Here is a 16,193-nt window from a genome sequence, read left to right on the forward strand (position 1 = left end):
ACCAGGAAGTATATTTCTTAACTAAAAGTCACACAGCAAGATACTAATAAAAAATGTCCAGAAATTGTTTTTGCATCTTACCCTCTGCTTAAAATTAGCCCGAGATCCAGTTTTAAAGTCTATCATCAAGAGAGTAAGGAAATGTCAGTTAACAGAGTTTCTAGTAACTGTTTCTGGAAAATATCTGATAGATAGACGGTGACATGTTTCACCATGATTTTTTTTAATTCACAGCTTCTGACTGCAGATCAACATTTGCAAGAACCTTACATAGTTTGCATCAATAATAAATAAGAGGCTCTGTCCTGTGGATCATTAATCTGATAATACTCCAGTTTATACCATACTGGGTTAAGGTCTCTGAGGTGTGGAACGGGGCAGCACCCCCAGGCTGGTCTTGACTGACACCTTCTCCAGGGCTTCCCAAGGAGGCTCACAGGGGCTGGGGTATGGGGCAGGGCATCACCTCACCTTCATGAAATTTGACCTGTCCCATTCCCTGCCCCCCCCCCCCGAGTTGGTCCAAGCCAATAATTAATACAATAATCCAGTGTCTCACAATGCTTCTTGGTCAAGATCAGAGGGGTCATCTCCAAGGGGGATCTTACAGTAGGCATCTGCTACTGACCTCCGAATCAAGAGAGTAAGACCAATGGAAAAGTATTTGGATCACTTAAACAAGCTTTGGGTCACAGAACCTGGTTCTTATGGGTGACTTCAACTACCCCACACATTCATTGAAAGAACAATACAGCAGCTCATGTCACCCACCAGATTTCTGGAATGTGTAGAGGACTGCTTCTTCCTTGTACAAATGTTAGATGTGCCAACCAGGAACAAGGCACTGCTGGCCCTGCTGCTCACAAAACAAGAAAGTTTGCTTTGTAATATCTCGGTTAGGGATAGCCTTGGATGCAGCAATCATAATACCATGGAATTTGGGATCCTGTTGACCATGCTGAAGGTTAGTATTAGAACAAACATTTTAAAGTTTAGAAGAGCAAATTTCAGCTCTCTCAGAGCTAAATTGTGAAGGATATCATGGGAAGCTTCCATGAGGAAGCTAGTGAGTGCTGGGAGCCTTTCTAAACTCTCTTCCCAGAAGAACAAAAACAGTTAATCCCCTTTTAAAGGTAGGGAAGTAGCCAGAGCAAGAGACCACCTTGGCTTAACTGTGAGCTTCTGAGTCGGCTCAAAAGAGAAGCATTCCAGAGTTGGAAAAGTGGACAAAAACCTGTTGAAAACTACCAGGGCACTGCCAGGGTATGCAGAAATGCAGACAGAAAAGCAAAAGCTGAGCTCACATAGAAACTGGCCAGACATGTAAAAAAACAACAAGAAAGGGACAATTAATAGATGCAGATAGAAATTACACGTAGATGCTCAGTCAGTCATTCAGAAACAACCCTCTAATAGGACTAAAGGGGTGACAATAGCACTACTTTTAATATGAAAGCTTGATATATGTGTTAATTTCATCAAATGAAATCATACCCAAAGCTACCAATCAAACTGGCTGAAAATCAAGAGTTTTTTCTACAAGTAAGGAATTCTGCTTTTCTGTTTGTATTCACTGCAGTCAGAGGTCCTCCTGACTTTCTCTTTTTGTTTCTGGTTTTGCTTCCTCTCAGACTCACCATTCCCACCATCATACATCTTACTGAAAAATGTGTGTTTAATGTGGATTTAAATTAGCATGCAGTGTGGACAGCTCAGAAAGGTTCTACAAGTATGCTGGGATCCTGATTCCTTCCTGACTGTTATTGGTACTTTAGCTGAACAGCCGGTGTCCAACCGAGACTCTGCCCAATCCCCCCCAGAGGGAGAAGGAAGAGGGAAGGGGGGGAGAAGAAAAAAAACTTGCAAAATTAAGGCTGCTAAGAAAGGCAGTTTTATATTTACGCAGAGAAGAAAAAAAAAACTATAACCACTATACACACAGGGAAAACTAACAACAAAGACTACTTCCCCATGAAAGGTGTCTTCCTCCTCCAAAAACAGCCATCTATCCTGTGCAACCATCCCAGAGGAGAAGAGAGGGAGTTGTTTCCTTCCCGTCTCTTTATATCTGAGCTGACATAACATGGAGTACTTTATTGGTAAAATATACATCAGGTGACCTATCCTAGTCCCATTTCCCTCCCAGGGAGGGTTACAAACCCACTACACTGACCTAGCAATGTTTCACTTCCATTTCTCAAAAAATAAACAGTGTGAGATTGAAAACAACAAATTAAGAGGTTTCTAGATTATTTTTTCCACAAATTCAATCAATGGTTGCACACAGGTGCAGTCTTATATTGTGTACTGAGAATCACTTGTCTGGGGAGAAAACTTCATGCACAGCCTAATTTCTGAGGTCCATGTCAGTTGCTTTCACGAATCCTTTTGGAGGATTTTAGACTAGATTTTATGAGATGCTAATGATCACACTCCAGTATAACCAGGGCTGTGGCTTGGCTAAGCTACTCACTGCAAGCACCCTTCCGCTGGCCACAGCTCTGGGCAGGCTGCAGCCACCAGGCACAGTGCAGTTGGTTGCTCTGGCACCACAGGCATCAGGAGCCCAGCAGAAAGGTGCTGCTCCAAGAGATAATGCTTTCTCCAGAGAAAACGGAAAGACGCTGAAGAGCAAAAGCACAGCTGCCACATGGAACCACCCCTCCATGTATTACAGACATCACTCTGCTCTGCAACACAGGAGAAAGGCAACTCTTGCAATTGCTCATCAAACTACCACCAGTTCTTTACAAAATTTTATTTTACCTTGAATGTCAAGCATATTACCACTCTCTGATAGTAGGACAACAGAATAACAACCCATTAGAGAAGTCACTTATGAAGCATCAGTTAAGTTCAATACAAGATTCTGCCTTAATTTAAGAAACGGATTTTAAATTGTCATAGGAACTGTGGCTTTGCTCTTTATGTAAAAGCAAGCAATACAACTCATTAGCAAAGCTTACAATGAAAATTACACACAGCTTGTTTAAAATGAAAAAGGAAACAGCATAACAAACATTGCAGCTGGTCAGCCACCAGCTAGACCTTTCTCCTTGTAAACCTGCTTCTTCAATTTGGCAATGCAGTCCTTGAGGAGAAACAGCAAAGGGTATATAACTTAATACTCCATTACACGGAACTGTTACATTGGGGTTGTGCAAACATTTTTTAATCTTTAATTTTGTCAAATCACAGCTACTGTATCACAGCTGTATCAGTCTTTCGTTCTTTTTTTATTTTTTAATACTATTTTCATGTAAGTTGAATCACCCACATGGAACCTTTAAATCTTTAGTGGCTGACAGTACCATCTTCAATAAAACCTTGACCCTTGAACGAGTAGTTCTACCCTTGCATTTCACCTCAGTTTTAAGCACAGTTGCATGGCAAAATAGGTGATATTTCTTCCATGATTATCCAGATATTAATTTATAAGAATCTGATATAGGCTTTCACTCACAGAACATCTGGAGCTATGACATATGAAATGTACACAAGCCAGTGAAATTCACACACATATGAAGTCAAAGCCAGCCACATTCTTTCAAAATCAAATACTGTGTATGTTGGCTGCATGTGAAAAATTTCACAGTAACTTATACCTGACCAATGCCATTTAAGACCTAATCCTGCTCCCAGTGGTGTTTCCAGCAATTTTGCAAAGGACTTCAGTGGTAAAAGGAGAATTATAGGACACTTAAATACTAAATATCAAATATTATAGTTAATTCCTATTAAAACTCTTTCAAAACAGATGATATTCAACCAGTGCAACGTATAAAAAAAGTCATTGGGGTTTTGGAGTTTCTTGTCTAAAGGAATGTATAACCTTTGGGTTCGTTATTTATAATGTTTATAATATTTATAATGTCAGAGGTACTTTTGTTCCTGCTTATTGGATTATTGCTGGTCACCTTCCTGAGATTTGAAAGACCATAAAAGACAAGCACCATACCTATTCTTCTAAATTATCATATCACAAATTAATAATTTGGTCCTTTTCTAAATGGATCTCTCCCCACAATTACACTAAAACATAGTGATGGATCACAAATTCCAGGGGGTCCAACTGGTCCAGGCATTCCTGGAGTACCACGATCTCCATCTTTACCAGGCTGCCCACGCTCTCCAGGACGTCCTTCCTTACTCATACCCGGCGGACCTTCAGGACCTTAATAACACACATGCAATAAACAAATACATGACTACTGAAATAAAAACAAGAGCAAGAACAGATCCACCCCTCCACACACACCCCTGCACTTTGGTGAAGTATGCAGATAAAGAAAACATTTCCTGAAAAAGACACTCCTTGTCACAAACTGCTTATATGTTTATATACGCAACATGATACCTTACTAAGTTTTTTTTAAAAGCACACGGAAAACACTTTAAATAAAAATAGCTTTTAAAGGAAAATATAAAAATCTGCTTTAGCACACTGCTATACTTTACATAATCTGGAACCACCATCACATGAATCAGTCCCCCTATTTCTATTTGTTACTCTGGATTTGGATCAGGCCCTAATATTTGTTCCAAACCCCAACTCTGCATTTTTTATACATACATTAATATTAGGAAGAACATATTCCCTCACTAAGCAATGCTTACATGTCACATAATCATATCAGGGCTTAGTTTTTAGATAATGGTTGATTTCAGGATCTATCAAGAAACAGCAGTGTCTCAGGTACCAATCTCTATAAGACATCTTATATTAAATTATGTATTATATGACATGCATATAATATGTATATATATGTATTTATAAGGGCATGCAAGAGACAGGCATTATCCCTAAAACATATATGGCAATTAAGATATGTACAAACTACCTCAGTTTTTCCCAAATCACACAAACACTTATTTGGAAATTAATAAATTATTAGCATGCACTGAATCTGCACAGTTGAACCATCCCTCACCTGGAGGTCCTGGGGGGCCTTGGATCCCAGGAACCCCAATTCCTTGATTGCCTTTTGCACCATTTTTTCCTGGCAGTCCTGTGAATTACCAAACACAGGTATATCTTTGCACACTACTTTCATCCAATGAACTAGGAAGTCAGCATTTGATAATATTTATTGAATAAAATACCTAATATTTCAAAAGCAAATAATAGGATGTAAAACAAGCATTTTCTTGTAACCCACACAGTGTGACTGAGTTCTAAATTATCCTAATTTCTACTGAGTTTAGAGCTGATATAGCACTTGTTAAGCAGTCACTATGAGCTGAGGGAATAGATGATAGGCAATTAAAAAAATTTGCTGTCATTGCTTTCCAACCAGCAAAGACTTTAAGAAGTTGTATGAAAGAAGTGTGAGTTATTCACCATAGTCGGTGTGGAATACAAAATATATAGACAATCTTCTACAACACACAGCAGAACTAAATCTCCACCAAAGAAATACTGAGAGTGTAAAAATATGAGCTCTCTTACACTTACAACCCAGTGAATTCAGTTTCTTCATAGAGACATATACACATTTTTCCAGCTCTTATGGAATAGCCAGATCTGTTAGTGAATGCTTCAGAGGAAAACTGCACATTCTCCTATCGGAGAGGAAATTATAAAAGCACTACAGGCAAATCTTTATTACATCCCAAATGAATTTGATGTTCTAGGTCACAAGTAATGTCAAAAAGAAAGTAAATATTTACCAACCATTTGTCTGCTTACCCTTGGCACATTACTAGTTAGCTGTATTTTATACAGCTTTCCTGATTATTTTGATCCTACCAGTTACCAAATTATGGACATCACCCAGTCTCTTTCTCTAGTTCCAGACTACATATGCATACTTAATATAAAGTCTGCAAATACATCACAGAAATCAGTTGGAATGCTTGGACAGCTGAGTTACCTGAATGTATAAACCTTAGCTTGCTTAAAAAGAATGTTTAAGAAAAGCATAAAGAAAGGAGTAAAAATCCTTTTGAGATAAAAAGAACAAAAGGACAAAAACTCAGGAAATCAGGGGGAGTCTAAAAGTTGTCACATGCCAAAAATCAGTGCAGCTAGTAAGTAGCCAATGAATAAATACTGTTGCTTAAAATAGCAAAACCAAACAAGTTTGGAAGAAATGAAACTAGAAAACATGGAAATGCATTGAAATCCATGTCAAAGCATATTTGATCTAAAAAAATAATCTAAACACAGCTAGAAACACTTACATGAGACTAAGAACTCTCTAAAAAGATCAGAACAGTTTGACTACAGTAGAACTGAACACTAGCTACCTTGTTGAGTTCTTGTATTTTCTCTTCTTCTGCCATGCGTTCTTCGAAAGCAGTGAAACATCCACTCTGCACCATGTTCACAATTACACTCTGTCATAGAAGCCCAGCCATTCTCTTACTCCACCCTGCATTAACCCCATTCAAAACTAGAAGGAGAAAACCAAGTCACAAAGGCCATTTACACCATGACGTATGCACACAGTACCTCTTGTCCCACGAGCCCCAGGGCGACCTGGGATGCCCATCAGCCCTGGAATGCCATCATTCCCTGGTAAACCAGGAAACCCTCTTGGTCCTTCAGGGCCTCTTGGACCCGGTGGTCCTGGAAGTCCTGGGGGAGCACTTTGAGACTGACAATGGTTACAGCTTTGTAGTCTTCTACTCTGCAGGATGGCAGGCAACTGGGCTGAGAGAATTCAAACAAAAAATTGCTTAGAGTGTTGAAACAATAAAAGTAGTGCCCCTATACCCAAATACAAAATCAGTTTCATCTCTTTAGAGAACAAGACACATTTAGGCAATAAGATGGTAAAGTATGGAACCTGTGGTGTGGAAATGTATCCACACCTGCAAGAAAACAAGTGATAAATTGGCAATATGGAACTTGCTTTCAAGAAGGAGACTTTACAATTATCAGGAAACTTCTTTAGAACTTCAAACAGGGAAAAAAACAGTAAAGAGGCTTTCAAACTTACTTCTCAGTACATCTGAACACACCTGTCGAATAAATTCTTCTGAAAATTCTCGTGCCTGAATTGAACAGAGAACAGTTAAAACAAGAGAGATCATGCATTTCTTTGTGGTTTTTAAGGTACTCAAAATTACAAGTTTGAGGTCCTATACATACAGGTTTTCCATCTGATCCAGGTGGTCCTGGGGGTCCTCGATCTCCTGGCTGACCTCTGAGACCAGGAGGTCCAACCAAACCCTGGACACCAGATTCTCCTTTTTGTCCACTGATGCCTTGAATGCCTGGATCTCCTTTCTCACCTTTCTGGAATGAAAAATCCATGAAAAGCCAATCGTATCTTCAGCGATCATCTGGAAGCTAGGCAGCATCACAAAAACATATTCTGAGAAAATCTTTATTGATGACCTTCATAAAATTAATATAAGTTGTCACTAAATATTAACTTGATATTGATGAGACGTATTGAAGTTTTGAGATTCTTTGGTAACTGTTTCAGATACAATTACCCAATATAAGTAGAAACAAATTACCTTTTTTTAACTTTAAAGAACCATTTAACTTACAAATTACTATTTAAAAATAAGTATTCATTATTAACATATGGAAGAAAAGGCATTATTCTCTTTTTCATGAGAATTAGAATTTTTTTCACAGTTCCTTAGAAGGCTGGAAAAATTAGAGATGAAATTCTGGCATCACTGAAGTTCTTGGAAACTTACTGTAATTATCAAGCCTTTGACCCCTATGTCTGTAGTATATAAGACAAAGGAAAAAATAGTTTGATTTGAGTTAGCAATTCTTTTGTTTTGTTTTTTTTTTATCTGATTGGTAATAACTATAGTCCATTTGCTTCACTGGAAAAGGTTAAAATAATACTGGAAAATAGTTTGATATATCTTCATCAAAGCAATGGTTCTTCTATGTATGGAAACCTACTGCAACAGTTCAAGTGGAACCCTTTCCCCACTCTGGAGCCAACAAAACATCAGTACAATGTAATTTGGTATATGCCCAAGATTAAAGTCAGTATACTACATTTGCTCTCTGATGAGTTTTTTCCTTCCATTTCTGCACAGCTTCTGCATAATATTATCAGTTACCTCAAAATTTTCTTTCACTCTTTACAACTATTTTAGATAGAATTGTGGGAACAGGACTATTATATATGACAAAACTTACTGAAACATATAACAGAAGTTTAAGAAATTATGAAATACTCATGCATAGTCTTTATAGACTTACACTGAATTTTAAATTATGGTATTTATAATATTTTGTTTAATTTTCTCTATTACTCATCAAAATTCTTCAGAATAAATCAGAAAAATTCTTGGTCTAAATTAGTAACAATCCAGAATTCTCCACAAGAATTACTCCAGGGTAGCAAGCTTCAAATTCAGTACTGGATTATCTAGTTTTATGCAGAGACCTAGGCACTAAAATCAGATAGGCAGTTTATCCTCTTAAAAAAACACAGAAATGAGACAGGTATCAGTCAGGTGCCTAAAAGTACTGCTGGAAAGATGACCTGAACAGCAGTCCATACCTTCAAAAGTTATACACTAATTCAGAACTTTTTCCAAAGCTGTAATAACATTTTATTTTTTTGATATTGTCATCTTGAATGTTGTAGTAACAGATAATTGATCCTCTTATTACATCATGTAGATTCGTACTTGTTCATTTCTTACATAATTACAAATTACATAATTAAAAAGGTGGGTTTTCTCCTTTAACATGATCAGCAAGGCTCAGAGATAAACACATGGAGCATATGTAGCTGCCTGTGGCTATACTAGAATACATGTGCTGAGATCTGAAAACCATTCTGTTCTTATAGGTAGAAGTTGTTTGGGTTTTGGTTCGGGTTTTTTGTTTTGCTTTGTTTTTAATTACTTTTACAGCTATGGATGAAGTTTACATAAAAGACATCTGACTTGCAAATTGATCTATTTGAACTAAATGAGTTAGAAAGCATTAAGAAACAGTGAATATTGGGAAAATGGCATCTACTGTAGAAAAACACTAGAGGCATGAAGCCAGTATAAAAATATCAGGACAAAATGTTGGAAGCATCAGCAGAAACTCCCTGAAGAACTTGCCAAAGAGTAAATGAAACTGCAGAGGGAACATTTTCTGCAGTATATCTTGGTCTTTTAATGGTCAGCCACATCCCATGTGTGGCCTTGTTTGTTGACCCTTGCTACTGGAAAAGAAAATTTAAAAAAGGAGAAGAGCTCAATAAGTGCCGAGAATTACAGGCTGAAGAAACTTTTTATTGAGGAGTCAGAGTCTAACAAAAAACATATTTTATGAAAATAGAAAATCAACTAATTCTATAGGTTTAATAAGTAAACACAACATCATTACACCTTAACACATAGTAAGAAAATTATTAAAATGAGTTTTCTGTAGAAATATATTATTGCCATGATTTAAAATATTTAAAGAAGCTAGTTCAATAGTATACAGTTTTGGCAATGATTTAGCAAAACAATTATAAGTCAAACTGTAATTTAAGTATTTCATAGAATCACAGTAGCATGTGAAACAGTTTACATGTTAAAATGCATGCAATTATTTAATTATCAGAATTGGGCTTCCACCTAATGTATCCAGCTATTGATATGCAACAATGCTTTAATGAAAAGAGTTGAACAAAGAAATCTCTAAATAAATTTGTACTCTGATTTCACTAAACAATGAAATAAATAAAAAATAACCAACAAAATCAACATTTTAAATGCCAATTTTTAAAAAAAAATGCAACGCAAAGATTAAAAAGTTTGGCCATAAATATATATACATTAGCCAAACACAAGGGAAAAAAAAAAAAAAAAGAAAATATGGGACTTCTAAAAATATCCTGGAGAGTAACAAATGCAGCTTCTGACAAACCAAGAGCAGTCCAAGCAGCCTTCATAGAATCATAGGGCAGACTGAGTTGGAAGGGGCCTTAAAGATCATCTCGTTCCAACCCCCCTGCCATAGGCAGGAACACCTTCCACTAGACCAGGTTGCTCAGAGCTGTATGCAGCCTCGTTGTGGACACTTTCCCCTACGCCCCTCAAGTTTCAGGCTGAGCTGAGTTATTCTTGTATAGACTTAGTAGTAGAGAGAAAAAAATCTACCCTGCATTTTCTGAGTCAGTCTCAAAAAACAGAAACCTCTAAAAAAAACATACTTGTAAAGGCATTGCTAGACTCCTTTCCATTGGCTTTGAAATAAAGGCACACAAAGAAATCTCACTGGTGACAGTTAAAACACACAAGACGAAGAGCTCATCTGTGGAAATCCTTACTACAGACTTTTATAGAAGCTGAAAGTAGAGTATATCAGCAGAGCTCAAAAGGAATTAGGTAAACTCAACACTGTCATTGAATACAATGGTCTTGATCTCTAACTTATGTGCTCCAAATTTTCTGACTCCCCAAAAAAAGGGAAGGGGTACAAGAAATATCTTCTTTGTGTCTCCTGTTCCTTATTTCTATATCATGCCTTTCAATTATTGGTTACTGCTGAATAATACTATAATACTATTCTGTATTTTTATGAATGTATTTTTATTTTGCAGTGATCATAGAATCTCTAGATTCTTTTTCCTTTAAGTATTTCCTTTCCTGAACCAGTTTTTCTCATTGTTTTTATTGGTTAGTTTGTTGGCTTTTTAATTCCCTTAAAGTATATACTTGGCTTTAGTTATTTTTAAAAATATTTCATTTAATGAAATATATATTTCACTACATCTCTTTTTAACTAATATTTCTTTCTCTTCTCGATATTTCTCAATTAATTTCTCTTCTGAGAACAGAAGCAAGACTATAAACACACATTTTACAGATCATATAATTTGTAGAAACAAATGGAATCATTTTGTAATATTATATTTGTCATTCCAAAATACTTACCTCTCCTCGTTCTCCATTCAGTCCTTCTACTCCCTTTAAGAAATAACATGAAAAAAATTTAAAAAGCAGGCTGAGCCAAATTACTTGGCATCTTTTGTTTTCAATAATTAATCACAAATGGCAATTTTTAAAGATTCTATGATTGCTATTGTACAAAAAAAACCCTTGCATATAATGATGAAAAATTTATACCATGGTGAATGAACAATTCATTAATGCCTTTAATATCATATACGAAGAGGATAAGTTGCGAATATATCATACATATTAAAAACAAACATAACATAGAGACAAAATCTTATTCACTTTAGAAAAGACAAAAGAAATAAAATTTTGTGTTCTAGTAAAAGAAAACTCCCGATTCTACCTGTTTAATACTGTCTTACTATGCATAAATTAATTTTAGAGCCTTTTAAATAGAAACTCATTGGTAAGCCAGATTTTGCATGGTAGCAAATGATTTCGGAGTCACTTCTGCCAAGTGCTTCAATAGTGTTACTGACCATTAAGTTCCATGGCAAGTTGGTAGTTCACTTTTCTGATACACTCTTATGTGCAAGGGAATCTGTATTGTATCTTTAAGAAGTCTTGGAGTCTTGAGAAACCTTGGAAAGACCTAGTATTGTCTACCAGAAGATTTTTTTGGTTGCCAACCAAATCAGAAAAGCATGGGAAACAATTTTAGACTCAGTCTGCATTATTTTTTCAGCTTTCTCCAAAAAAAGAAAGCAAGAACCAGCAATTCAAGTTGCATCATTCTATGGGAAAAATGATGTTTCCTTTCACTATCGCTTTGTTTTGCCTCATGATTAAAAAAATAAATAGATGAAAAAATTGTATGTCATTTGCAAAAGGAAAACGCAGAACGTTTAATTTGTAAAATGTTAGAGTAGGACACTACATTTGTTTAAAATCAAAGACTGGTCTTTTAGTTTAAAATGTTTCTTTTAAAAAAATCTGCTCAGCTTTAATACTGAACTACTGTTAACCTTCATATGCCTGAGAGAGTTAACTAACATACAGTCTAGATCTCCTGCCCATACTCCACAGGAATCAGCTCCTTCTGGCTAGACAGGCAGCTGTATCGATGTCGTAATTCTGAAAAAAGCAACTGTGGCTTCCTTCCAAGTCTAGTTTTAAATATGTGCCTCTAACAAATACTTCTCTGTTTAGACACGACAGAGTATGCAGTTAACAAGTATTTATAAATACTAATAGTTATTTTCTGTGGTACAACAAGATAGCCAACTATGACACAATCAGAATACACTGGCCCAGAGTTAAAGAGAAACAACTGCATCTCACTGATTTGCAGCTGAAACAGGAAACATCTGTAATTTATGAGCCCAGAAGATGTCAATAACTCCCAGTAATGTCTAGAAGATAATGAACTGTATGAAAATGTAGCATGGTACACGCAAAATCTTAACATCGCATGTATTATTCTTATAACCTTTACATAAAAGCCACTTTGTGCTGTTATCTGCATTTTATATTATTTATAGCTATTTTATAAAACTATTATATAATTAAGGATTTAATTCAATAATAAAAAAATGCACTTATGGTCTGTTTCTCAAGATATAATATCCCAGAAGCACAGAAACATGTAGGCTGGAAGTGATTTCCTTGGGTTCAAGTTCCTTTGCAGAACAGACGCAACTTGATCAACCCAACACACTGCCCAGACAGATTTTGCCAAAATGTCTGTGAGCAGCCTGATCCAGTGTTTGACCACCTTCAAAGCAAAAGGCTTTTCCTCTAAAGCAAGCTGGGATTTTCTGCGTTCCAATTCACGTGCATTTCCTCTCATCCTTCTAGCATGCACAGCTGAGAAAAACGTGTCTCCATCTTCTCTCTATGTGTTGTATTTGTTATTTTAAAGACATTAAGATTGTTTAAGAGGTAATTTATATAACTATGTAATCATGTGGTACATAAATATATTTCATGTGATGCAAAGACCTATCCATGTTGATGGAAGTAGTGTTAAGAAACGAATATGAATTGTGGTCTCAAACTAGGATCTCTATGGCTCTCTTGAACTAGGATCCCTATTTTAACAGTACCTGTAAGCCTGGATTTCCTTGTCTTCCTTTTTCTCCTTTCAGTCCCTTAAGAAAAGAAGCACATTTTCTTAAAATATACATTTATCTGGTACATGTAATTAAACTATGAAAAATAACACAAAGAGTTAAACCCTAAAACGTCATCCTAACCAGGACAAATCAGTCTGAAAAGTTACTCTTCAAGAGATCAAAGCAGAAACTGTGGAAAAGAATACAATTTCTACTCTGAACATAGAGGAACCAAGTCAGGATCTGAGCAGTGACATCATACTTTTTCTTGTAGGTATTACCATGATTTCAGATAACAAGAAAGAAAATTCCACTTATTACAGTACAGTAGGTAGGCAGGTAGTATAGTAGGTAGGCCTGCTCAGGCCCTAGAAATGCAGCTGGAAATTCATACTGGGTATACTGGGCTGATTTCCATGAAGGAGAGTTACTGCTGCTATTCAAGCAAACTTTCTATGGAGCTTAATCTTAAAAAAAGTGCCTGAATTAACACCTAAAACCTGTATTAATAGCGTTGCCAGACGATTTCATTAGGAACAAAGTTGATATACCTGGATACCGCTGTCACCTTGGTTTCCTTTGTCCCCCTGTGAAATATCAGAAGAAAAGTCTCCATTTCAACATGATTCATCTCAAAGACATGTAGTCTGTGTTTAAATTTAACACATAATTACAAGACAAGCATCTAATAGTTTTTATTTATACTGAATCAAAACAAGTCACTTTATCCCCATGTACACAAAAACTGAGAAAACTCCAGAAAGCTATACTAAAAAAGGAATTTGTCATGGAGAGAACTATTAAAAAGAAAAGTGGATACTCACATACCAAGTAAAAAACTAAAAAATATGACATAATGAGGTGGAAAATCCAGCAGGATTTTATCCACTCCGTGCATGGGAGTGGAGAGGATGTAAGCAGGGAAGGAGGCAGTGTTTCTCATGCGTTACATTTCAGCTGAATGCTAACCTCAAGTATGCTTGCCTTCACCCACACAGACTAGAGTATAAATAATTTCTGTAACACTTACTATAAACACACTGCATGCAGAAGTTATACATGACAATACAAAGAAAAAGTATTTTTTGAATGGCAAACCTCCTATATTTAAATTTAATCAAAATATTTAAGGACTAAGTTCTACTTCCACCCACTCCTTTTGACTTGAAATGTTTATAGTAAATAACTGGGGGGGAATTGACAATCAGATGGTGTAAATTGTACTTAAAAGTTAGTTATCTAGGTTTATCAATATGACTGAACACCATCTAATTGACACTGGAGAGAAACAGTCAGTGCTTGAAAATTATTCATTCCAATTAACAATACAGGTATAAAACACATACTCTCAAAATGTGCCTTTCTCTCTTCATTGATTGAAAAGGAAACTTAAAGTTACGGGAGATAGCTCTTACTCTAATTCTGACCTCTTAAACCCTTGTGACTCTGTTCAAACAGACATGAATCAAAACATTGGGCCAAGAACATAGTAGCTCAGGAAACAAAGACAGTTCTTTGGGGGCTGTGCAAAACTGCATTTAGTAAAGAAAAGAATTAGAATGGAGATTTTTGGCTTTGTTTTGTCAGTTTTCTTGTAAGAGCCAAACATTTGTGCGTTTGGTTGTTTGCTGGGAAAAAAAAAATTTAGTTAAATGCTAAACAGTAGCAAAGAGGATATTTTGCCATGGCAAGTATTTTCCTGATCAAAAATCCCAGAACATAAGACATTTATGCCAGCTGTATTCGATTGTATTGTACTTGAATGTCAAATATTTGGTTGGTTTCAAGTTCTAAAATAATCTACAGCTGAAAGGCTTCACTTTTACTGTCAGATGCCCAAACCACACTTTTCTTCCTGAATAATTCAAAAGTCTGTCATACTTATGACATGTAACTCCAGTCAACTTGCATCTTCATATAAAATGAATGACTTTTGCAAAAGCTTCATCAGCTAAAATTTAGAGAAGTTTCATAATTTTAACAAAATCACCTTTCATAAAATCAGCATTATTGTCTTGGTACATGTACCTTACATAACCCTTAGATATTGAAAGTGAATATATAGTGATAATGAAACTAATAAACTCTTGTTATGACACTGACTCCAGTCACTCTTCCACTGGTCTTTTTGTGCTCTGCAAATCCCTGGTTTGAAACTGGTCAGAAGACTAACTTTTCTACGTCTTCTCTTGGAAAAATGTAACTCAGGTTCCATTATCTCATTTATGTGAGATAACCTCACCTAAATTTGGATCTCTCTCTAGCTTCCACTGACTAGGGACTTGCTTCAGATATCTAAACATAGGTATTTAAGATGCTCTGTGCAGTGCAAGGCACCTCCATATATGTGTGTACTGACATGTAAAGTACTCTAGCATACCAAAGACATTTATACATGGCTGGCATATACAATACTGAACATACAGGAAATCTGTGCTCTTCTGGAGCAGAAGCTGAAGTCTAATGGAATACTTCTGTATGGGATTTTCATAAAACTTTAATTATAACACCACTCTCTTATCTTACTGTCTCTTTATCCTTAAACTTTTCTTTCCCTATGGAAATGAAATGCCTGATTCAACTCTATTTCTGTAATGCTGTATTGGGTCTGGCTGAGACAGAGTTCATTTTCCCCATAGCAGCCCTCACAGTGCTGTGCTTTGCACTGGTGGCTAGAAAGGCGTTGATAACACACCAGTGTTTCAGCTGCTGCTGAGCAGAGCTCCCACAGCATCAAGGCTGTCTCTCCAAATCCTGCTCCTCATCTTGGGATGGGCAAGATCTTGAGAGGAGACACAAATGCAGGCTAGGTGGAGAATGGCTTGAGAGCAGCCCTGTAGAGAAGGACTTGTGGGTGTTGGTGGACGAGAAGCTTGACATGACCTGTCAATGCGCACTTCCAGCACAGAAAGCCAATTGTATCCTAGGCTGCATCAAAAGCAGTGTGGCCAGCAGGTCAAGAGAGGTGATTCTCCCCTTTTACTCCACTCTCATGAGACCCCACCTGCATCCAGTTCCAGGGCCCCCAACATAAGAAGGATGTGGACCTCCTGGATCTAGTCCAACAGAGGGCCATGAAAATGATCAGAGGGCTGAAGAAGAACCTCTCCCATGAAGACAGACAGAGAGTTGGGGTTGTTCAGTCTGGAGAAGACTCTGGGGAGACCTTAGAGCAGCCTTACAGTACCTAAAGGGGTCCTCCAAGAAAGCTGGGGAGGGGCTTTTCACAAGGGTCTGTAGTGATAGGACAGAGGGGAATGGCTTTAA

The 16,193-nt window shown here is 36.8% G+C and overlaps 1 protein-coding gene across 1 annotated transcript in view; it reads right to left on the minus strand.

Annotated features, from left to right (window-relative positions):
• Positions 1-2,743: 2,743 nt before the first annotated feature.
• The window catches only part of COL21A1 (collagen type XXI alpha 1 chain), a 73,033-nt gene continuing 59,583 nt past the window's right edge, over positions 2,744-16,193 (minus strand). The window contains exons 22-29 of the mRNA XM_017814486.1: positions 13,478-13,513; positions 12,918-12,962; positions 10,849-10,881; positions 7,097-7,243; positions 6,945-6,999; positions 6,455-6,655; positions 4,932-5,009; positions 2,744-4,174 (exon numbers count right to left, since the gene is read on the minus strand). Coding sequence (XP_017669975.1) covers positions 3,987-4,174; positions 4,932-5,009; positions 6,455-6,655; positions 6,945-6,999; positions 7,097-7,243; positions 10,849-10,881; positions 12,918-12,962; positions 13,478-13,513 — 783 coding nt within the window. The 3' untranslated portion in view covers positions 2,744-3,986. The remainder of the gene's footprint in view (positions 4,175-4,931; positions 5,010-6,454; positions 6,656-6,944; positions 7,000-7,096; positions 7,244-10,848; positions 10,882-12,917; positions 12,963-13,477; positions 13,514-16,193) is intronic.

This window comes from Lepidothrix coronata, unplaced genomic scaffold (genome assembly GCF_001604755.1).
Source record: "Lepidothrix coronata isolate B3197 unplaced genomic scaffold, Lepidothrix_coronata-1.0 Scaffold45, whole genome shotgun sequence".
Lineage (NCBI taxonomy): Eukaryota > Metazoa > Chordata > Aves > Passeriformes > Pipridae > Lepidothrix > Lepidothrix coronata.